At 43.6% G+C, this 25,090-nt stretch overlaps 1 protein-coding gene across 1 annotated transcript; it reads right to left on the bottom strand.

Moving 5' to 3' along the window:
* Positions 1 to 2,530: 2,530 nt before the first annotated feature.
* IRS4 (insulin receptor substrate 4) lies at positions 2,531 to 24,583 on the bottom strand. The gene is made up of 2 exons (XM_054289746.1): positions 20,928 to 24,583; positions 2,531 to 4,926 (listed from the first exon to the last, which is right to left on the bottom strand). The coding sequence occupies exons 1-2, from the start codon at positions 24,406 to 24,408 to the stop codon at positions 4,922 to 4,924; spliced, it is 3,486 nt and encodes a 1,161-aa protein (XP_054145721.1). The 5' UTR covers positions 24,409 to 24,583; the 3' UTR covers positions 2,531 to 4,921.
* Positions 24,584 to 25,090: the final 507 nt, after the last annotated feature.

Genomic DNA, 25,090 nt, shown 5'->3' with positions numbered 1-25,090 from the left:
GGACAACCTCATTGGGCACACAGGGCAGTGCAGCAGCTCTTCTGTACCCTGAACTAGATGTCACACACAAGTGTTGTGCTGCAGAAGCTCTCAAGTCTGCAGCATTTTGTCCTCTGCTGTGTAAGTCAATTCCTCTCCAGTGACCATTTCCAACAGAGGGTGCAGGAAGGATCTATTTTAAAAAGTAATTATACAACTTGAAAAAAAACAACATACTGATTTTGCAAGCAACAATGCTCAAGTTCTAAAATCTGATGGTCTGCAACTATTTTCTATATCCTTTGATACCCAGCTGCAGTACTTTTGTAGTCAGCCTGCTGCCTGAACTGTGCTGCTGCACCATCCTTGGGACACACCTGAGGGAGGGCTCTTGAGCCAGATTCAGGACTGTAGCAGCATTATGTGTTTTCAACAGGTCCTTCCCAGAAAAGTTGTGCTTCAGATAACCCAGCTCTGCTGGACACAAAATACTTCTGCTGCCATGGCTACTTCAGTAGAAGCACAAGCTGAAAGCCGCACAAGAGACTGGAATAATTTTGTCTTTCCAGGTTAGTCCAGTGGAAAAAAGCAGGACACTTGCTAATGGGACACAGAGGCAGTGATTAGCTCAGGGGAGCAGTAAGTGTTCTACATTTAAAATGTAGGGTAAGTATCTAGAGCTCCCAAGCTTTGGAAAGAAAGATTATTAACTCTACTCCTTTGCAGCAGCCAGGTGAGCAGTGCCTGAGGACAGCCTCAGCCAAGGTGACAATAACTGGGCAGCAGCAGACACCTGCTGTCCCTACAAAGGGCTCTGCGGGCTGAGGCTGCTCTGCCAACAGCAGTTTGGTGCCTGCTGAGCTCTTGCCTCACACTCAGGTTGTAACCATAATGCTGCTTGAAAAAGTTGGAAATTAACTCTGAAGAAACCAAAGTAACCAAAACTTGGTGTGTTTCTTTAGCAAAAGGGGATGAGGGGGAGAAGTTTCTATCTTCAGACACGCAAAGCAAGCTCAGAGCTCCTGCTCTCCTACAGCTCTGCATGGACAAAGGAGGGGAGAAACTTCTACATATATTTAAGGAATCACTGTTGTTATAGCCAAAAGAGGATGCAGGGATAAAAAACAATGCAATACAGATTGTATTGATACCTGGTACCTCTAACAAGGTCCTTCTTCCAGTGCTGTGAATCACTGACTCTCCAGTATTTGGTTATCTCCAGTACCACAGAGCTCAGGGAGATGCACAGGCCATGAGAATTGGGCAATGCATTTCCAAAGACTTTTAAGATATATTCTAGTGACTGTCTTTGGATTAAATCAGGAATTCTATCTTTCCTTTTGGCTTTAGCTGACAGCTTTCAGTATCCTTCAGATACAAGAGAGCTCAGGCACCCAAAGGGGCTTGAAAAATCAGTATAAAATTGTCTCCCCACATTAAAAAAATGCCACAACCCTCCAGCAGTTGGCCCATTTCAAATCCAATCAGTCAAAGGCAGTTTGCAGCACTTACTGTGACACTGTCACAACAGTCTGGACAGAGTTTGGATAATTGTCACTGTTTGTTTGCACTGCTGGTAGGGCTCTTTTGCTGTAATTGAGCAGTGCTATTCTCTTTTCCCTCCCAATACAGGCTCCACACTATGCAAAGGGGCCCTAAGGAAAAGACTGGTTTATTTGAGGAAAACCCAATTCTTAAAGCAAAGCTGACCTTTCCAGGGAGTTGTTTCAATGTACTATTCTGAGTAACAGGGTAAGAATTAATTTGGGGAATTTTAAAGAAAGGTCTCATCCAACATATTTCACAGTAATCACCCACATCTATGGAGATCATATACATTCCCATCTATGGATAAAAGTCTCTTGCTGTAGAACATAATTTGCCATTTCCTTCATGTCAGTAAGGAATCTGAAGGCACTACCTTTTATTGGTATTTTCTGACTTCAGTTGCTTTTATAAGTGGGTGCATTACGTGAAGTGATGAGATTATCTATTTGTGTTTGGGTTTCACATATTGAGACCTATTTAGTGTATCTTTAAAAGCAAAATGTCACTGCAAAAGATACAACACCAAAACATACCTGTTGCCTCCTGCCCCAAAGTCAGGCCTCTATTTGATAGTGTATTGCTGAAAATTTCTTTGAGGACCAATACTTTTTGATCATGAGATTTCCCTATCCAGTCATGGACGAAGTTTGTGGCAATTTTTTGTTCATGCCTTCTACTTTAAAGCAGAAGATGTATTGGTCACTGATTTTATATATATATTTTGCTGTTGTTGTTTTCACGCCAAAGCAAAATTGTTTACAGGCAGTATGAATCCATGGCAAAGAAAATTTCTGGGTGTTTTTCTGTGTCTTAACTTCTAAACTAAGTGAAAAGGCAAAGAAAACTGGAGAGATGGGGAATTACTACCTTGAACCAGTGCTAAAACCTCTCCAAATCCTCAGGGATCCAGGGTGACAAAACTACTTTCAGGAGAAGCAGCTGCAGCAGGAGGTCTGACAGAAAAACCAAAAGTTTGTTTAAAAATAAAACGCAGACACGGAGCTACATGAACACGTATTTACTGCAAGTAGCTCTATGGAAAGCCAAGTCAGATAAATATAAACACTATACAGAGCTTCAAGCCAGTCTCCCAAAACCGCAAACGCGATGTGTTTTACAAAGAAAACAACAGAACAATATTTACAATGGAAGACAAAGCCAGATCAATCAGCCCAACTTTAAAACAGATCTGTGGAGCAGAAATAGCAAATATAATGAACAGTTTCAACCATATATGTTTTAGTTTGTACAGACAATAACTGTCCAATATCAAATTAAATTTACAGGACAAACATTGTTCTATCATTGGTATTTTCGTACTATACAGCAGCATAAACGGGTAGCTGGAAGGTAGTATATATAGTGATATGTTTTACATCATCTGAAAATGTTCTTCCAGCACAATACTGAATAAATTAGTTGCTGTAAACTAAGAGATTCAAAAAGATTGCATATTTATTATGCCGTACCTATTAGTATCTGTACCACTATACTTGAGGTTACCCATTTACTTATTTATTCAGCATGTATTAAATCAGTGCTGTATATTGTACAATGGCAGCCTCAGGGGCTCTAATATGAAATAAGTATGTAACAAATTTCTTCAAAACAACCTTTTCCTTTCACATTAAATGTTTAGAACTATCTTCACCAAATTTTGATTTCTTAGAAAAGATGTAAAGCTTTATAAAAAGCTGTCTACGTATTGCATTATTCATTTATGAGACCAACCAACAGCTATATGGCAAGACAGTATCATGGTCTGTAAAAGTGGTCATGTTTTTAATTCCTGTATGTTTAGCAGCAAGTAATTGTACCAACTGAAACTTCTCTTTCAGAATCAAAAACAGGTCTGTGCTTTTAAACCCTGTAGCAACAGTTTTTCCTGTCACTAGACACTGTGTAAACTGATTGGTACCATGTTTCCTAAAAAAACCCCACAACAATCACCTTGTATTTTAGTGACATGTACATTTCATTACTACTCAGAAACAGATCTGGGTACACGTCACTGAACAATCCAAGCTGACAGTGTCTGATTTGTTACACAAACTGTACCAGCAATGTGAAGGTTGGCTGTTGGAGTGAGGCAGCCTGGCCCATCCCTTGTACAATATACATGTGGAGGATTCCCAGCTGTGTGGTGCAGTACAGCATGAGGATTTGTGTACCACTTTGAAACCCTTTAGCAATCGTCAGTGCCTTTTATAATCCATTGCATGTACCAATGACTAGTGTCATGCTCTTTTAAGTTCATAGCAGTGTTAAAAAGCTAAACTCATTTCAACCAAAAAAAAATTCAGTACAAGAGTGAAGCACTTAAATTGTAGAAAAATCAGGGCTTATTTTAAAAAATGTCAAATAGTCATTGTTCACATTTCTGTCAGTGGGATAAAGACAATCCATGAGCTAACATTTTACTTTATTTCCCCATTATGCCAGAAAGAAAGAAAGAACAAAAATAGTCCCAAATTAAAAGTGGGACTTTGGTTGAAAGTAAGATCAATTAGGGTGGTTTCCCTTTAAAAAGCTACAGCTGACAAGTCTAATGCAGAAGTCACAAACATTGGATACGACTCCGCAGTTCTCCATTCGAATCCATGAACAAAAACCTCATTTTACACAATTCATATTTATAAACAAGAACAAAAACAATCTACAAGACAACCAGCCCATTAATCCTACTTTGTACATACCAAAATTCTGAGCAAAAAAAAAATTTCCGTTTAAGCTCTGACAGACACTTGACTGAAAAGCCTCTAGCCTATGCTCAAGAAATACCTCTTGTACCATAAAAGCAAAACCTTAAAAAAAAAAAGAAAAAAAGGCAGAAGAGGTCTCTTTTCCTCAGACCCATCCAGTCCCACAGGTTCACCCCTCAAGCTAATGTGCATCTCTCCCTCCCTCCTTCTGCCCAGTCACCTGGAAAAATCCTGAACTGCCAAAGTATTTCTAAGCAATACATGTTTTAAGCTAACCACTTGTTAATGTACCAGAGAAGTAAAACCCATGTTAAACAGACAATCAGAAACCAGCTTTGACTTCTCAGAATATAAATTTTTTTTAAAAATTAACAAGAGAGGCAGGAAGAAGAAAGGGACATACAGGGATCTGCTATTAGCATTCACACTGCCTCCCAAATAGATATGACATGAAAGACCAAATTCCATCACCAAAGCACAGCTATGAAAAAACGTCAATTCAAATTAATTCAATTGTAGAGAGCCCGATGTCTATGAAAAAACTAATGAGAAGGATGTGTGTCTATGTCCGTGCTGGTGGAAATGAAAGTAGCTGGCTGGAGCTGAGCTTTGCTTCCAAAAGCACCACACAGTTTCTGGAGTCACCAGCAGAAAAGTCTTCTCTTCCAACAATGGTTTCCATGGCAATGCAATCAGTCTAGAAAGAAGGGGGGAAAAAAAAAGTCAGTGACATTTCAGATGTAAGTTATATCAGAAAAGAATGTTTTCTAGGGAGGAGAACACATGGAGCTTATCCACTGCAGGAGTGAGAGCTGCTGATTGCAGAACACAGGTACTTCACAGAGGGAGGGGACACTCCCAGCTGCCAACCCTCCAGAGATCCTGAGGGAAGGAAGAACAATGGAGCCTGAAACAAGCACTGGAGAGCCACTGCAGCCACAGTGACACGTGTACATGGGACAGGAACTGGGGCAGCAGCCAGCCCATGCTGGGACAGCCCAAAGCTCAGAGCTCCCCTGCACTGTCCCCACTGCCCTGCCAGGACTGTGCAGCACAGAGAGCCCCAGCAGTGCCTCACCAGGTGTGACAGACCCTGCAGCCAACACTCCATTGCCAGCAGGGCACAGCTGCAACACCAACACTCCTGCAGTGCCTGCTCCAGGCAGGGAGCAGCAAGTCCTGACAGCTGCATGCCCTGTCCTCGGCTTTTCAGGAAAAAGCTTTATTTAGTTCTCATTAGAAACACCTCACAGCACACTCGTCCCTTTTTGAAGGAAGTCTCACTGAAAGGCAACACCCAAGTACAAAAGCACACAGCTACAGCCAGCTCCCTTCTTCAGGGGCTCCAAACTGACTGGAAAAGGCAGAAGTCCAAGAGCTTGCTAAAATGAGGGGCAAAAAAATACTCTTGTATTGCAGGAAGGTACAGATGGGCCACGAGGCACAAACGAAAACAGGAGGGAGCCTGCCCTCAAAGCACAACATCAGACTTGCAATTAACCATGCACATGCCAAGGTGAGAGCAACTCAGGAGTTTCCTGACATGGAAGACAAAGTGATGAAGGGCATGCAAATGCTTTCTGCAGTTACATGAACACAAATGAGGAACATATAAAAAGTCACTTTCCAGCTCTCTACAAAACCCCTTCCGCTCCCAGCTGAGCCAACGTGAACACCAATTCTCAGTCTGAAGGGCTACTGTGAATCACACTCTCCCAGCTGAGACAGACTGGAGACTCTTCCATCATTTCTGTCCTCTCAGGCAAGACTGAGGGCACTGTCCTCTGCCAGGCAGGTGTCTGTCCCACCTTCTCTCAGGGTTGCAGGTACATACCTGCAGGATGTTTCCCTGCAGTGCAGTGAAGAAGAAAACAGCCAGTTGCTCTCATTGAGAAACAACGAGTGCAAGAGATTTAGGCTCAAGAAAACAGATACAGAAATGTCAACTACTTTTTCCCTCAAAGCCACACAGTGCCAGCTCTCTCCCTGTTCTGGGAGCTGCCTGAGCTGCAATATGGGAACACTTCATTACACAGCACAGCAATGGCAGCACAGACCCCTGTGGAACTGAGGAAGGGGTCTCAGGGCTTAATCCTGCCCATGCTCTTCTGGTGGGTCACAAGGACATCAGCTACATCTCACTGCTGAAGATCTCATAGCTCTTCCTTGCCTCTACTCCAAGGATATGCTAAAGAAAAGATGACCATGTAAAGAACAAGCATTATGTGTACTAATGCAAGCCTGTATAGTTACTTACACACCAATCATGAGGTATGCACACACAAACTCCACCCTGTGCTAAAGAAATTCTGACTTCTGTCCAGCTAAAAGTACTCTCCCTCTGAAAGAAATAAGAAGGCTAAAAAAATAGAAAAAAGACCAAAGCTCAGCTGAGCAGCCCTGCCCCATCCCAGCACTCAGCAAGGGCTGCCTGTGGCTCCAGAGACAGAGGGGTAAAGGCAATGGCAGGGCTGGCAGCAGTGTGGAAGTATAGAGGGGTGCTTCCACTTCAGGAGAAACTCCCTTTTAATCCTACACAGCCCTCACCAAGGTCCAGGCTGCTGTGTTTCATTTTTTAAATATTTCAGTCATTTCAAAAATACAGCAACTTAGTTCTCCTCAATTAAAGGAAGAAACAGCCAAAATACACCCACAACTTGAGAATCTCCATTTGTGTTATTTCACAGACATCATAAGATCACTACAAAAAGCTATTGCTTGGAACAGACAGAGCGTGATGTGGTCAGCAATGGTTTTGTTTTCACAAAAGCCAACTGAAGCTATTATTTGTGAAATAATTTTCCTCTTCAGAAAAATATTGTTTTGTTGTAAGACCAAAGAATGAAAATATGCACCACAGCTTGCAATGAATCACACCTCAGTGATGCATGCAAGTCAAACATTAAAACAGTTAAACTTTCTATATTAAACTTATACTCAATAAAAATTAACTTTACCAGCAACCCCCCACCCTCTCCTTGCTGTGGACCTGTAAGCTCACATAAAAGGAACTTCAAAAACTGTCTCTGCTTTTGTCAGGACATTTTTCCTCCACGCCTTCCACACAAGACACACCTGAAAGCTGTTTGACAAGTTATTCTAATCTCTCCAAGCACATCCCCAAAACATTTTGAAGAGCAAAGGCCCAGTTGCTTGAATCAGACAATCCCATATGGCAGAACTCAGTATTTACACCTAAAGTGTTTTGAAAATTTTCATAAACTAATGCCAAATTACATTTAAGATATTTGGAGGGGAAGGGGAAGGGCTTATGAGCAAAAAAACCCCAAGCCTGCTTAAATCCTAAATTTAATTCTCTGAAGCAGCATGGCAACCAATTCTAAAGCAAGAGTATCAGGTAATGCTCAAACAGCACAGATTAATTGATCAGAAACCAGAAGAAAGACTGGCACCTCCCTGCAGCATCTCCTCTTCCCAAAACTCTGCACATCCTAAACAAGAGCTCATTAATCTCCTGCCTCCATGATTAGAAACTACACTTCAACATGTTTCTTCTCTGTTTTTAAGGTAAAACAGACTCGTGTGAACTGTAAATAAACATGAGCGAGTTTCACATAATCACCTACAAGCTGATGTCATTCCATAAAGCCTTGAGTCTTCCATACATGGAGCTATTGGTTGTCACCACTTCTCTAATCCCTTTATTAAAGCTGGAAATTGCAATATTGCAGTTGGAGCAGTACAGCTGGCTGGTGTCCTGAGTCATCAGCACTTTTTTGGTACGAAAGTATCAAGCAAATTTATATATTATATACATATATATATCATTTATATTTATCATATTTATCATATATCTTTTCTCAGACAGAAAAGGCTAAGAGCAACTTGTGAAACTTGACCACATAAAAGAAAAATATTTCATCTGAAATCTAAGAGGAGACTGAAGTCTTGCAAGATCCCTCCCACAAAGTGCTGCAGCCACTACCATTCCCAAGGGCCACCTCAGGGGTCCAGCCAAAGGCCCCCAGGTCACCCAGCAGGAACCTCCAGCATCCCAGAAATGCCCTGTCACAGCAGTGGAGGCTGCAGCCAGGGCTGAGGGGGGTCTGCAGCCCAGCCCAAGGCAGCTGGGCAGTCACAGTCACAGAGCAGAGCCCTGGCAGGATTCCCAAACCCCCATCCCTGGAGCTGGGCTGGGTCACGGGGCCTTATTTTCAGAGTTTGCAAAAGAACTTGCACATGAAGCTTCTTGATGGTTCTTCTCTCCCACACCTGAACTGCTTCCATTTTTTCATTAACCAGTTGGTGAAGGACACCTAATGAGGCCATGCAGTGCTTGAAGAAAATAGCAGTGCTTCTGTGAAGCTGAATAATCTTATTTCAGTCTCAATGTAAGACTCCTTAGACACCAATTTCCTATGTTAATAGTACAGATATGAGAATTGCTGATCAACAATAAAAACCAGATTAACACTTCATACCAGATCCCATATGAATGGATTTAACTCAGCACTGACTGAACAGTAAAGGAAGCTGACAGGAAAAGGGATGAAGGATCTCTTCTATAAGATAAACAAATTATGAGATGTGAACTAGCAGAGACAAGAGGGACATTCTCACAGAGTAACCCAGCATTCCCCTGAAGTTCTCAAACACAAATGCCACCAAGTAAAGCTTGGTAGCCAGATCAGACAGGACTTTCTCTTGCAGTGTAAACACACAGTTGTTCCTGGACAGTCACAAGCTCTTCTAAGAAAATCTACAGTCAAAAAAAATATATATAAATCTGATAACTGATCATGGCAACAAACAAGCAGCTAAAAAACCTCTGCAAAAAACCTTTCAAGGCAGCCCAGAAATATACTACTCTAAGTAGTTTTCATTGCTTTGCACCCTACACTGGGCTTTTGTATCCAAATTTCAGCTCTATTAATAGATTTTGCACAAAAGCTTCAGCCTTTATTCAAAATTGAGCTCTACTGCTTCAGACTATTGACAATAATACAAACTCAACTTCTTATCAATGTTTAATATGGAAAACAAGTCTAGACAGCATCCAAACATTTTCAAAGTTCATCACACGAAATACAGAAGCAGAGTTTGGAAAACTGAAGCAACATTCTCTTCATTACACAATTCCATTTCAATTCATCAGTTTAAGATGGAATCAGATTATAAAACTACAGGCAGCTATCTGAATTTTGCTGATGAACAATCAGAGGAAAAAGATCACAAGGCAGAAGAGAAACTAAGGGGCAAATATTTAAAGCAGGGTGGCAGCATTGCTGAAAGATGTTCTATTTAAAATTAAGGAACACACTGAGAAAGCACTCTGCAAGTTTTCTACGCAAAAATCACATAGTTTTATAAAAATTAGGGGCAGAGATATAAATCAGCTGTAATTCATTAGATGCAAACCCAGTGTGTTCCACTTGAAAATGTATGAGATGAGAATATACAGAATTTACACTTCATTTCCTCTGAATTATCAAGGCCATACAAGTCAGGACACTTTGAAACATACTGAGAGGTTCTGAGAACACAGCAGACATACCCTAATTCTCTCAAAGAAATCCATCCTAAATAATACCTGTTCTTACAGGAAAGGCTTTTGCTGACATAATTCTGCAATTGATTCCTAAAAGGATAAAAGCTTTGCTTACAGAAGATATTAATTTAAGATAATTAAATTATTAAAATCTCCATGTCAAAGACTAAGACAGCCTAATGCTTTCTGGAGAACATTGCTGAAGTTCTCCATTTCCTGAACTTCAGGTTAGGGGGAAATCAGAATTAATCTGATTTATGCAGATCAAAAGCAGCAGAGCAGCCCTAGATTTTTGCACACAGCCACACAATATTCCTGTTGTTCAGGAAAGCACTAAACTCAGCACAACCTCAGGACACAATGTGGCATCCAAAAGCATTTTGTGCAGCAGCCAGGCTGGGGCAGGAGCACAGCAGTGAGTTCCACATGGAGCCCTCCCATGGCAGGCAGGCCAGGGAGGGCTCATTTGCCCAATCACTTTCTTCACAAATTAGTGAAAATTTTTCTTTTGCTCCAAATTTTACCAAATCCAGATTCTATCACATGCCATTATCCTATTTCTTGGAATTCTTATTTTAATGGCATAGCTTTAGACCTTGCTAGAGGCAAGCAGAGTTATTTGAGAAAAGCCAAATTTCTTAATTTGCACCTGGCAGACACCGAGTCTCCAAATACAAATCAAAACCTGACCCACTTGCTGCATCCCTCACATGTGAGTTACAGTGCCTGGGTGACCCAAACAAGGCCCTGACACACAGACATCCTGATCTGGCAAGCTCTTCAACCAGCTGCCGCCCACCAAGCACATACTCCATGTACTTTCTCCAGCCAACAACAGACTAATGATGCTCAAAATCAGCTAAATAATATATGCTGAACCTATAATTTTACTGAGTTTCCACAAGCAAAAAAAAGCATAAAATTTGGTTAAAGAAAATCCTGCTGCATGACCCACTTTTCACTGGGTAAACTACTTAAACACAGCAATTGGTAACAATATCCCAGAATTGTTCATTCAAAACATGGGTTTGCTACTATTAGTGCTCAGCAATTTTACAAGCTAAAAACCTCTCCCATGCTTTCAGATAATTTCTCCTCACTTAGCAGAAATGCCTTATCTCTTGCAACAGTGGCTTCTTTTCCTGTTGGAATAAACAGCAGGGTTGTTTCTAGGAAGGCTGTATGCACACTCCCTAATGTCATCTCTGCTGCTGATACTATTCCTAGAATTAGTAAACTTGCCTGCAGTTTTGGCAGAGGTCTAATACCAACTCAAATTGCACTGGACAGCTTGACAAGAAGTTGTTGGAGATTTTTTTGAGTTTGTTTGTTTGGAGGTTTTAAACTAAATTTCTATTACAATATAACACAACAACACTAAAAATTTACTCTTTTCCACCTCAAAATACACAGTTCAAAATTTCAGATTTTCATGTTGCAAAAGAATCAAAAGAAAAGGTTTTGCTTTTGAAAAAGCATTCTCTCAGCAAGTGTGTGAGTTACTGCACCTGACCTGAGCCACAGAAAATATGGGTAAATTTTAGCCAAAAAAAACAAAGTTGTTTGTGTGGCTTCTGAGAATACCACCTGCTGCAATTCCCCCTGCTCCAGTGACAAAGGTCAGGAGCCCTGAGTGCCAATAGAGAGGAATATTTCCTCTCTGTGCTCTTGCTGCAAAGTGGGCATTATGAACTGTCTGGAAACAAACAGGAGAGAAACCAGCCACAGCAAACACCTCTGTGCACACAGCCCTGCCTCCTGCATCCAGAAAGGACTTGGAATATTGGGAACTTTCAGTAGTGCACAGAAAACTCCTGCAAAGTGTGAGTTCCTCACAACTTCCCAGTGAGGAACAGACTGCTAACAAGAACCCTTCAGCCTGCAGAGAACATAACAGGAAATTTTAAAAGCCCAGATTACAGCACAGGTCCACACTGCATGTGGTACAACACTCTGGACGAGCCTAAGGCACAGAGGGCACAGCATCTCCGCAATCCTAAGTGGCCTGGAGAAAAAAGATAAGATTTGTTATCTCTGCCTTCAACCAGGGGCTGCCAAACTAAGCTGGTGCAGAGCAGGGTCCAAAATGCACAGAGGACTGCAGGCAGCATGTCCTGATGGATTGGGGGCTGCTGTGGATACAAGGAGTTTACACAGGATCAGAGAGAGATTGGAAAAGTACTTGGATTAAAGAATTATAAAACAGACTTGAATTATAAAACAGACAAACTTCATTGGGCCCAAGAAATCCCCCAAGCTGGGAAAAAAAAAAAAAAAAAGAAAATCAGAGGCTTGGGTGTGTGTTTGTGGGAGGTATTATACACACATTATACACACCTGCCCTGCTCTTCCTCTGCTGGGTAGTGTCTGCTTGCAGGCACAGGTCTGGGGCTGGAGTGAGCCAAACTGCTCTTAGGAACACAAGCAAGAGAAAGGGCAGGGTCACTCATGACTAATGACACAGCTCCCCACCTTCCAAACCACCTTTCCCAAAACTTCCTTTCTACATGAGTTTCACCTGTTGTAATTCATCCCTTCCCTCTTCTCAACCACTTTAGACCTCAACACCCGCAAGCATTCAGCACCACCTTTTTCTTTCACCTCTAGTGCCATAAATGATTGTCAAAGGCAAAAGTTACTACACAGCCAAATACCTACACAGTCACACACTAGTGCAGGCTCGTGTGTGCCAGCATAGAAAAATAAATAGATCTTTGCTATCAGTCACTCTCTGCTATCACACATCAATTTTTTACATTTCCCAATTTCTATGTTATTGACTCTCCATTAACATTAGGACACCCCAAAGCCTGACTCACACAGGAGTGGAAAAGAAAGGTTCAGATTGGACTGCCTGTGTGAAGCAACATCTTCTCAAACCTCAGGACATGCCCAAGAGCCAAGGATTGCACTTTCAGCTTCCAGGAGCAGTTTGGGAGCTGACAAGGACAGAGTTAAACTGACTCTAACACAGACAACATTTAATCAACAGTGTCCAACTCTTGTTTAGGGTCTGCCTTGTGGAACACATCAACATTAATACTTCAATCACTCATCCCCTCAACAGTGAATCAAGCCTTGATGCTGCCACCACTTCCAGATTTACCCAAAACCACTGCAGCGTTGGTTCAACCTGATCTACAGACACAGAAATAAAGTCACTTTCTGCAGTGAAAGTGACTGTGCTGCACTCGAGCCTCCACAGATGTCATTCCTGCAGCTGACAGCACCCAGCAGCAACGAGCAGGTCCCATGCAGACCCAGAGATGGGCTCCAAATGCTCTGGGACATTGGTAACAAATCCTAAAGGTGACTATCTTCCAAGCCCCACTGTGCCTTCTCTCCAATGCTAGAATAGAAGACTGCCTGAAACTCAGAGATGCCACCTAAAAACACCCCAAGAACAAGCCAGTAGTAATGGCAAGGCAGTTCCACCAGCTTGGCTGCTTCTGGAGCAAAGTCTCCCAAGAACAGAGGCCCCAGTCCCCAGACACCACATTATCTGCCCAGGGATGCTGCACTGGGTGGTCCTGTGTTCTGGTATGCATACCTGCTCACACCAAATCTACCAGCCACAGGTGTGCAGGAAAATTAACTTACAGAAAGGAAAAATAAATAAAAACAGGGAAAAAAATCACATTCTACATCTAAAAGGGAGAAGTAAACACTGGGACGTGTTCCTAACTCAGAGATACATGTTGGTCCACATTCCTCTTACCAAGATTAATATCCTGGCCAGTGTTCTGACATTCACCTCATCCTTTTCAAGTCATTTAAACCATTACAACACTGCCTTCCCTTGCTCCCTGCCATGTGCATACCCTTCCAAGTGCCTACACCAGCTTCCTCTCCTACAACCACTCTCAGCAGCCTTTTATCTCTTCCAGGCTCTTATCTGGACTCTGCCAATGGCAGCAGCCTTGATCTCTATCTTCCTCTCCACCCCAGCACATTAGGTTTCATCCATCTCTTTAGTTTCATCTTTAAATTGTAAGCTCCTTAGGAGAGGGACCAACACATTTACATTTGTGGCACCATATGGGGACCTCCATCCTGTCTACCTGTTCAGGTTCCACAACAAGTAGAGATCCTGTCTGGAGCTACATGCTTTCATTAACACACTGTTGTAATAATGTCTGAATGACCTCAAGATCAAATCTGTTTGTTTTTTCAGCTCATTTCTAACTGATTTCCTGTTCACCACAATCTGCAATTTAAAAACATCTTGTTCTACAAACAGCTAAATACAAATCCCACCCACCCAAAAAAACATCACACAGTGAAATATAGACAAAAAAGGTCTCCCAAAGCATTTCACACAAAATTTCAAACAAAAAACAAATGTTGTTATGGAGCAATGTACTACTGGAAAAGCAAAGAGCTTACAAATTGTTCTAACAGATAACAAAAGATTCAAAATAATTCCATACAGGAAACAGAAATGCCAGCACCTGTCAATAGCCTGAACAGGGATATAAATGACCTATCCCACAGCCCACAAGAAAAGCTCTGCTTGGGCTGGTATGCAATCAGGACATATTTATCCATGATACAACATCTGCTTCACTGTCACTAAGAACTTCCCAAACTCCTGCTAGCCTAAGAGATCTGGGTAACAAGAAGCACTAGTTTCCAAAAAATAATTCAGGTTCAGGCTATCCAGCAGGAAAAAAAGTTACATGGTTAATTCACCTGGTCAGCAAGAACCTAAACAAAAAAGCAAACTGGGTCAGCATGAGTACAGGAACAGAATCACACTATTCCCTGTAGAAGGAGTATCCCTCAACAGTGCCTCAATAAATTCAGAAACCAATTTTAATAGGTTTTTTGCAGCCCTTTTAATATTACTTCCTACAATTTTCAGAAGAAAAAAAAAAGGCATTTTGATATTCTCCATCTTTCTGCAAAATTCTGTTCTAATAAAAAAGGAACCTTCCTCCAAGTAGGCAGCATATTTATCAGCCTTTCATACCCTAGCAAAAAGGAAGTACTATTCTTATCTATTTATGCCCTAAATAATAATTCAGTTTGGTATTTATAGAAGTTCATAACATACATATGCTATGCAGTGAATACAACCCCTATTTACCTTTAGTAGTAATTTATTAAAGTTTTCAGTTTCCTTGAGTCACATTAAATTGTAGCTTTACCTTGGAATTACAGCCAAATCTTAACTATAGTAATTTCAGTACAAGCCACTTCTTTCAAACACCCTCTCTTCTTGGAAGAATAAAAAAGATTAGACCTCACACTTAACTCACGAGTCACTGGCACACAAAACACATGTATACACACAGGTGCAGTCTCAATGGTTTGCATCCAACCATAGATCTAAATCAACAGAAAAATAATGTCTGGAAACAAGCAAAAGCAACCTCTGGCCCTTAAGATACAGCTCATGACTTGAAGAGGGCAGAAAATTCTTGCTAAGTCTACTAACCCTGTTGCTCCTGGGGTAATGCTACACCTGAAGCAAAATCTCCACAAATCCAAACACTTAAACATGTTCAAGATCATTTAGATAAGATACTCAGGAACACCTCTGAAATGCCTTTGATGAGTCAGGCTCATTTACCTTTGTCTTCCCACTGCCCTCAAGTATGTCAGAAATCCCTTCCTGATCACAGCTCTGCCTCTCAAGTAAATCATAACCCATCCCTAAGCTTGAGTGACCTTCACAGAGTTGCAGGGCTTGATTAAAACTGGAACACACTTCTCCATTTTTCCCTTGTCACTGCCTAAACCTGCAAGACAACAGTGCAACTTGTGCAACTTGTATTCTCATAGGATTGTTGAGAATATTTAGAACATGAACTGAAAAAAAGTTAAAGAGCAAATTTTCAGGGTGGACCATCAAGCAGCTCTCCAGCCAAGTCACTGCACACCATTTAAGGTTGTGTTGTAAGACAACAAGCCATTTTTAAGAGAAAACAGCAGTAACAGTACATCCTCAGGCTCCAGAGTTTGACTCTCTCACACCTGCCTTCCAGTTTTATCACTCCATTTTCCTTTGAGCTGAAGAATGCCACATTTGATCACAACAGTAGCTAAAATAGAACTCTGGAGTTTGTTTCCTTCTTCAGCTCAGAAAAACAAACTTGTTAGTGCAATCAACAGAATTCAGCATGGTTTTGGGAGCACCACAGACCCACAAACAGAGCACACACACACCAAGGTACAACACAGCACTATAAGCTCTTTTTAGTACCACCCAAAACCTCAAGGTATAAATCCTCCCCCGAGCAATCAAAATGACGAAAATGTATTAAAGATCCTTTCATAAAAAAAAGACCATATGCAGAGAAAAGCAAACCCAAACTCTACCTACTGCTAACATACCACTGGACATACAAAAACCCCAAAGAAATACCTAGTGACAAACCAGCCCAGTAATCACAAGCTGGAACACAGCCTCTGGAAAGACCAAACAGCGCTGCCCACCCTCTGCAGCTCCAACCTGCTGCCCCAGCAACAGGGGAACAAGGGGCCCTCAGACACCAAAGGGGGGGAAAATGTGAAGCTGTAGAGGGAAGAGTGAAAGGGTAATAAAGCATTAAAGATTTCAACAAAAGACTTTAAAATAAAAAACAAAATAAACTCAAAAACAACCACAAAAAGCACTCTGAACCCATGGTGGATTACTCCCAGACCTCCCTGCATCCTGCAGCCAATGCTTTCACCTACTAGACAGCTACAAGGGAAAGGTTTTGGACTTCCAAAAAGACAAACGTCACCATCAGCTGCAACTGTGGATCTGAAGTCTGGAAAGCTGATTTCCAGAAGTATTTCAACACTGATTCCAAGTAAGCATTCTCCTTCAGTGGCAGGGGAACATTCTTGTCTCAGACTTTCTCACCAAAGTACCAGTAAAACTGAACTGATTCTTGGTCAAATATGTCATAATTAACTCACTCCCACGCCACATGGCAAAAATCTGTTCTGCCTTCAGCAGCTCACATACTACTCAAGAAGAAATTACTCAGGGTATTTTTAAGCATAGCTGCAAGTTACCCAATATTATTAAAGTGGCATCTGTTACAGCAAGATTAAAATGGTTTGAGTTGTTTGGGTTTTTTAAAAAATTATTATCCCAGCACTACTTCAAAGATGTAGGATACACAGCAGCATTTGGATGTGCTGCAGTAGAGTTCTTCAAATTATTTTTAAATGGGCCCCTGCCTTAAGTATTCTGCCAATACAGAAGAGCCTCAGTTTGAAACAAACTTTAAACCACTACTTAGAAACCCAAAAGGAGTGGTTATTTGCTTCATATCCCATAAACTGTAATTTACTATATTAGTAATAGCTAAAACTTTCAGCTTCTGAATTTCTTAAAGTATATACTGTTCCTTATATTCTTCCAGATTTTGCATTTGAAATATGCAAGTTACCAGAAAGGATTTGGACAATTTGAAACATAAGTTTTGCTTTACAGCTGTTGTTGTTTTCCTTCCTCTCAGCTTCCCAAAGTATACACAGCACTCTCACCCAGTCTGGAACAGGAGAGATTAAAAAGGTGAGGAACAATTATGTTATAATCCTGCACTTCACAGAACATCTTAAATAATAGCATAGTGCTAGAATATCAGGTAAGCACCACAGAGTAGCAGATAAGATTGAAGAGTGGGTGTAAAATAGCTGAGCTGCTATTAAGCTGAACATTACATTTACTCTAAACAGCTGGTTTTAGAGTCCAGGGTATCTTTGAAGGTGTAATATTTCTAATTAAGACTGAAGAAACTTGTATAATACAGGACTCATTATGCATTTTATTACTGCCCATTCTCATTATCCCGCTTAGTTTCTACAAGGTTCAATAACAAGGTATACATTAGCTAAGCCCTGTTTGAAGTAGCTTTAGTGTTCTGTACTCCTAGCACAAAATGTCATGACTCAGATTCATGTAATCAAAACTGCAAACCACTTACTTCAATATTGTGTAACAATTTCATGATGAAATTGTTTTGCTAATGACCTCCTTAAACTGCAAGCATTGAAAATCAGTATCTTATATTCTTATTATCATTATCAACTAAAACCTGAGCTAAGCTTTGCCTAAGCCCCTAAAAAGAGTTTAATAACAAGTCAGGCCTAGTTACCATTCCACATTTGTGCTCTCCCCCTCCTCCATACATGTCATGAATGGAGAAGGGGAAAACAAAACATCAGTGAACTCACATCAGTGAACCTGAACCAAAAGTAGTTTGGGAATTACAATGAGGGAGCAGTGATGCATTGGAAATCACTCCCCCACCCTCGGCAGCTTGGAGAACACAGCTGAGTCACAGAACACAATATGCCACTTAAGCAAACAAAAACAAAAAGCAAACAGTCCAAAGCTGGGAAGTGTTTTCCTTCCAATAAAACTGTGGTTCAGGGAGAAGAGATGAAGTTCTCTACCTGTCAGAATTTAATACAGATGGGATAGCTCCTTTCTAGGAAGTTAAGGGTAAATACATCTGCTAAATATTTTCCTTAAGAATGGATTTACCTACAGAGCACTTTTTCAGGCAGAGAGACTGAAAAAGTGAGATGCAGTAAGACAGCACACAGTTCTGCTAAGTCTCCAAAAGCATTAAAAATATAAATTACCTGAAGGCATACTACACCTCTTCAGGAGACAAGAGGTTTAAGACTGAAGCTTTATTTTCACTACTTATTGGAATCTGAAAATGTTTTTCTGGATTACAGAAAACTTCTTAAATATTAAAATAAAAGCTTTATTACCATAGAAACCAATAAGCTGTTTAAAGAATACAGACTCCTAAAACTGTGCTTGCTCAGAGACATGATTTCATATGTGAAAATAAATAGCTTTCCTTATAATCAAGAGTTTTAAGTCACTCCTGAGAAATAGACATACACCACCAATTTGCAGAACTAAATTCAAGTCTGGTAAGCTGCTTTTAGCCTCGACTATTCCAAAATCTGTTCACCCCTTCATGAGCCCCTACAAGTGATAAGTGTCCACACCCCATCTACCCTCCTGCTATACACCAGAAATATTTTACACTGCCTTCACAGAAGACTGTTAGGCCTTGTATAATTTTGTGTTTCTCATTAGGACCATAAAGATGCTTGATTTCCTGGCAAAGCCCATGCGTTTTGCACAGAACTGTTTCTGCCTCCTTTTAATGCATTTCATTTCCAGAAAACTTCAATTCCCAACAAAAGCCAGCAGCTGTTATGCCTCTCACTCCTCTGCAACTTGTAATAGGGAAGGAAAAAACCCCAAGTACAGGGCTGTAGATACTTTGCTGCAGCAACAGCAAGCAAAATGCTTATCATAAACAAAATTTCCAAACACAGTATCTCTTGTAAAATATTTTTCAATGTAATATTTACAATATAGCTAAAAGGAAAATATATTCATTCTTTTTCACTCTAATTATGTAAAAAAAATGCTTTATAATACAGATTTTAGTAATATAAGGGGAATAAGAACAAGTTTAAAATTCTGCTGGTTTTGGAGGTGCTTTAAAAAAAACCATGAAAAAACAAACACAAATTAGCTGCAGCAATCAGTGTGCCTCTGACTGCAATTTAGCAGACAAATCTTTGAAGTGCTGAAAGACTGACTTTGGAAGAAAGCACTTCTTGGACTGGCAACTTTCAACGTCTTCTAAATTTGATTCCAACCAACAAAACAAAGCAGAGGAAAAAAAACCACTAAGGCAAACCACACATTTCTGAGCAGCCCCAAGCAGTGCTGCCAGACTCTGAATGGCATGCAAGCTGAGTCAGGCTTCTACTTTCCACTAGTAAAAGCTACATAATTTTAAGCTCCTGCAATATCTTCTACCTTTAGAAACTTAGTTTTAAATCAAAACTAGAAAAAAAATCCTTTCAGCGTTCAAGATTGTAACTAAAAATATTAAAAATGTAAAAGTCAGCAGCAGCCTGCCCCCTTACTGCTTTATCTGTGGACAGAGTAGACAAGTATCAATGTCCAACCATGATTAAATATTTCCTCCTGGTATCCAACAATTACTGACTATATGTACATTTGCAAAGAGGGGAAACCATCATTTCCAACAAAAATGGTTTTCTACCAGAGAGTGCATGACTGTAAGGAGTTCAGTGGGTCACTGGCACCAAAGCCATGACTGTTCCTGCAGAGTTCCAGCACAGCGCTCACAGACACGGCTGCTCAGCCGGGGAAAATGCAGTGACACCACTCATCAGTGGCTTTGCTCCCACCGTGACAGCTTGTCACATCAACAGGACTGCCCCTCCTCCTCCCCATACTCTTCCTCCCCACCTGCAACACCTTTATGTTTATGCACACTTCAAACTGCATTACCTTACCGCTGGGACAGACACTGAGAGCCTGAAAGGCAGCAGCCTCCCCAGCAGGTCTCAGACCTTGAAGCCACTGCTCAGAGCCTGCTCTTCCTCAGCCACAGGCATCCCTCACCTGCTACACAAAAGGCACATCCCAGGGAAAGGTGACAGCTCAGCTGAGCCCTAGGTGGTGAATGTGAAGGCCATGAGCTGCCTGAGCCCCCCTCCACACTGGTCAGCCAAGCTCTCAGCCTTCTCCAGAGAACACAAAGATACTGTGGGGACCAAAGCTCAAAAGCAGCCACCAAACCTTCAAGGGAAAAAACTGAGTTCTGTTTACATAAGATTCAGCTAAATAAATCTGAGCAGATTTGCACATAAAAAAAGCTGTAATATGTATTTCAACTACATTAAAAAGAAACATTAAATATATTTAAGCCTCCAATTTAGGGGTCTAAACCAATTTAGCCATTTTGAGGTCTTAAATAACAAAAATTTCAGTTCAGGAAAAAAAATGAAGAGTCATCTAGTTCCAAGAAGGGAAAAACAGCAAAACAGAAGCAAAGAAAAGAGCTACTATAACCTCAGGACAAGAATTCACAACATGAAATACCATTAATGCTTAAGCTGGCAAAATTAATTAAAGGGAAAAAAAAGGCAGACGACAGTTTGGTAACACCCCTGACTGCCTAGAAGAGACACATAAATGCTTTAGGCCAAGGACCACATCCCCTCTCACTGCTGTTCAGCGGTTCAGATGCTGCACTACAACAAAACTGGTTGTACTAGAATAACACAGGAGATTATAAAAAGCATTTACCCCACTCTGAAGACAGCACTAAGCAGACAATCTAATTCCTATGGTTAAGCAAGCATGAAAGGCAAGTGCTTTTAAAGTTACAAACCTTTTCTCGCGTTACACTTCAGCCCATCTGATCTGCTGAAATCTATGCTTACATAAGCTCCACTGTCCAAACCTGAAGTACCATTTTGGAGATGGCAAGCTGGCGCTGTAGTACTTGCCTCACAGCTTAGAGGGTCATCACGTAAATTCAGAGCAATGTAGTTTAAGCCATTCTGAAATCCAGTTGAGGTATCCCTGGACATTTTGTTTTCCTGACCATCAGAAATGTTTTCATCCGGTTTCAACCAAACGTTGTCGAATGAGGCAGAGCTGTGTCTTTTGCTACTGTCAGTAAAGAAAGAGGCTGAGGTGGTCACAGTCCCAGCAGAAGAGAACGTCTCAGAACTGTGTCTCCTCCTGCCTTGAGGGTCAGCTCGAATCACTTTCGGTCCTATAGGAGGGTCAGAGCTAGGGACAGAGAAGCTACTGCTACCAGCATATCGATCCACAATGCAGAGTCTATTAACGATGGAAGAAGGACTATCCATCTTTCCAGCACTGTCAGATTCAGTGGCAAATGGCCTTGGTGGTGTGGCTGCCATGTTGAACGTCATCTCAGTGTAGTCATCAGTCCTGTTACTTGCCGTGCTAACACATGCAGCACCAAATGAAAGCCTGGCATAGTCAGGGTTTGGTTGGTTTCTAGGAATACTGGAACCTGCATAAATTGAAATATCTGTCAGAGAGTTCGACAGTTCCTTCGCTGCTTTCGGTGACTGCACATCCAAGTCAACACTCATGTAATCAGAGAGAGGTGACTGCCTGTGGTCACTGCTTGAGCCCAGAGACGATGGAGATCCTTCTGCAGATAAGGAATAGGGCGTGTTACTCGCCTTCTCATTAAAATCAATATTGATGTATTCCCCGGGGCTGGCTGGCTCGGGTGGGACCGTGCGATCGTACATCCTGGGGATGGTGTTACTCCCTCTCGTGCCGAGGGGCAGACGTGTGGGCCTGGCAGCCCTGCTCTGCCCAAGTCCTTCATCAGAACCCTTCAACGTCGGCAATTTAGAGATGCCATTAGCCAGAGTCTCACTGCTGACCCCCTTTACGTTTTCTGGTGCACCATACAAGAGTTTTCCAGGTGAAGACATTGGAACATATTCACTGTGGTCACCATTTTGTCCTGATAATGCCTTAAAGCTTCGGGGCAAAGAAAAATATGAACTAAAACCTTTGGAAACAGAAGCAGTATGAATATAATTTGAATCACCGGGGTGCTTTGGAACTGAATTGCCAGGTGACATATCCATGTACTCGTTGTTTACAATCTTCTCATTACTTCCTTTAGAAGCAAATCCAGTTAAAGGACTCCGTACAGGTGAGGAGCTGCCCTTTGGAAACATCATCATATAGCCTCGGGAGTCGACCTGAGATGGTGACCAGGAATTGTTAATCTGTTTTGGAACAGACATGCTTTTAGGAGTCATTGGCAAATAATCGCTGGTGCTGGATAGAGAAGATGCGACTCCTGGCATCATTGGCATGTACCCATCATCCCTGGCTTTACTCCTGCTTTGGTTACACATGGAATCAAGGTTAGTGTCACTGTACTCCAATTCATGGTTATCTTTCAATTTTGGTGTTTCAGAGTAAAGTAATCGTCCATGATTTCCTGCAGAATCTTCATCCAACAAAGCTGTGGTTTGCGTTGTCTTCTGCTGCACTGCCACAGAATTTGGCTTTGTTAGAGAGTAAGCTCTTTTCCTGAAGCATTTCTCAGCCTCCATATAATCATCTCTTGAGCCATCATCTCCCTGTTGCTTATTCATGGACATGTACTCACTCAGACAGTTCTCCTCTCTGATAGGTGGTGTGTTTCCCAGGGAATCTGGTGTATTACTCCTCACCCTAAAGTACCTGAAATCTCCAGGGCTGGAGCCATACTCATCAGAAGAGATGAATCCCCCATCACTTGGGGAACCACAAACAGACGAGCTAGAAGGCCTGGTCAGCATGTCCGAAGCAGAACCATGGCCACTGCTGGAAGAAACACTGATGGGACTTGTGGTAGAGGGAAAATGAGAAACAGGCAGCGAAGCAGACCTGGTGTGGTAAGATGAGCTGAAAGCGGCTCTCACGTACCTTCCACTCCCTTCCTGCCGGCCCAAATTCATCCTTGCAGTATTCAGGTGTATCAGGCTCCCAGTCACTGACCTAAAAGGTCTAGTCATGGTTCCCTCTCCTTCACTGGAAGTTCTGAAGCGATAGGAGTTGTTGCTTTTGGTGGTAGGAGGAGTGCCTCCAGCAACGCTCTCAGTTCTAGATCTTCTCTGCAAGCCTGTCTGGCTGGGGGGTAGGTTGCCCAAGTGCCTTCTGGTGGTGATGAAGGATATGGGATTGGTACCGCTGCCACCACCAGAAGACTGGCTCTTGCTTCTGGGCCTGAACTCTGCAAAGGCCTTTAGAGCTTTCATCGTATCCAGAAAAGTCTCGTGCATATTTTGGGCAACAACCGAATCATCCACTTGCATCCAGAGCTCACCAGGCCCAATAGAGGCAGATCTGCCCACTTCAATGAAGAAGAAGTTCTCTGAGTGTCCGCAGCGGCGAATGTTCATAAGCTGCAAGTGAACAGAGGGCACCTCCGAGTTCAGCTTGACAAGGTGGATGGCCTTGCTGGAGAGGCACAACCTGTACACTCCAGTGAGGTTTTTCGTTTGTCCCAAGCCTTTGGGCTTCACGTTGACCTGCCACACCTCCTTGAACACGGTGCCAGGCCTCAGGGTGGCCCCGTAGTGCTCATCATCCTCATCCACCTGCTGATCGGCATGGTCCTCCTGCTCCAGGAAGCCCCTCTTGCTCTGATTCATGAGCTCGCTGATGGCCTGGTACCAGGCCTCCTGCTCGGCTTCGTTCTCGGCCAGCATGGCGAAGTACTCGTCCTTGGTGTACAGGGCGATGATGTGCTTGTGCTTAGCGTCGGCGCGGCGGCTCACGGTGAAGCACTGGTACAGGGGGATGACCCGCTTGGGCGGGGGGCAGCACAGCGCGGCCGCCCCGCCGGCCCCCGCCGCCCGCAGGCTGCTCTTGAACTTCTTCTCGCTGTCATAGTACTCCAGGCGGGCGGGGGCCAGGTGGCTCTCGGCCCGCAGGACGAAGTAACGCTTGTGCCCGTGCTTCTGCTTCCGCAGGTACCCGCATTTCCTCACGTCCTCGCCGGCGCCGCGGCCCGCCGGGGGGGGCTGCCCGCCGCGGCCCGCCGAGGGAACGGCCCGGCCGGGCGCGGGGGCGGCCTCGGGCGCCGGGCACAGCGAGGCGCTGGGCGAGCGCCGCAGCAGCAGCAGCAGGTGGTGCGGCTGAGGGGACGGGCAGCGCCCGCCCTCGCCCGCCGCCGGCTCCCCCTCGCCCGCCGCCGCGCCGAGCACGCCGGGCTCCTGCTGGGGCGCGGCTCCGCCTCCCGTGTGCCGGGCGCCCGGCTCCTCCTCGCTGCCGCCGCCGCCGCCACCGCCGCCGGCAGGGCCATTCATCCCGCTCGCCATCTTAGGGGCCACGCAGGGTCCGGTGCCGCCGGGGACGCGGCACAGGGCGGGCAGCGGGAATCCGCGCTCACCGGAGAAGCGCCCCGTGCATGGGAAGCGGGCGGTGCCTCCTGCGCCCCCAGCCCGGTCCGCGCTCCCCCCGGTCGCTCCGGCCACTCGCACTCACGGGCGGCGGCGGCGGCACCGCGGCGAAAACATCACGTGACTTCGCGGAGGGCGGGGCGGCGGTGGGCGGAGCGCCCGGCGCGCGGGGCGAGGGGGCAGCGGCGAGCCGACCGGGCCGCGCGCCAGAGTGGCAGTGGCAGAGCCAATAGGAAACGGCAGTCCTTCGGCCGCGAGCCAATCAGCGGGCGGCACAAGGAGGAGAGGCGGGCTTCGCTGCGCCCTGTCCGGAGAGGCGGGGCTATGAAGGACGGACAACACGGCAGGCCAATGGGAGGCGGCGGCCGCCCGGGGCTGGCCGCGATCTGCAGGGGTGTTTCCTGTGCTGGGGAAAGAGGCGGGGCCGACCGTGATTGGCAAGAGTGTTGAGCGGTCGGTCCGACAGCCAATCCGCGCCTCACACACACAGACGGGGGAGGCAAGGCGGGGGAGCTGTGTATTCGGCGGCGAGAGTAAGGGGGAAGGAGGGGCACTGAGAAGATGGGCAGGCCGTTTGCCTAATCAGCGCAAAGCCCCGGCT

This window comes from Melozone crissalis, unplaced genomic scaffold, assembly GCF_028551555.1.
Source record: "Melozone crissalis strain CALT ecotype California unplaced genomic scaffold, PUWL_Pcris_2 ptg000068l_1, whole genome shotgun sequence".
Taxonomy (NCBI): domain Eukaryota; kingdom Metazoa; phylum Chordata; class Aves; order Passeriformes; family Passerellidae; genus Melozone; species Melozone crissalis.
Note: the sequence above shows the minus strand (reverse complement) of the source record. Positions and strands in the feature narration are given on the sequence as shown.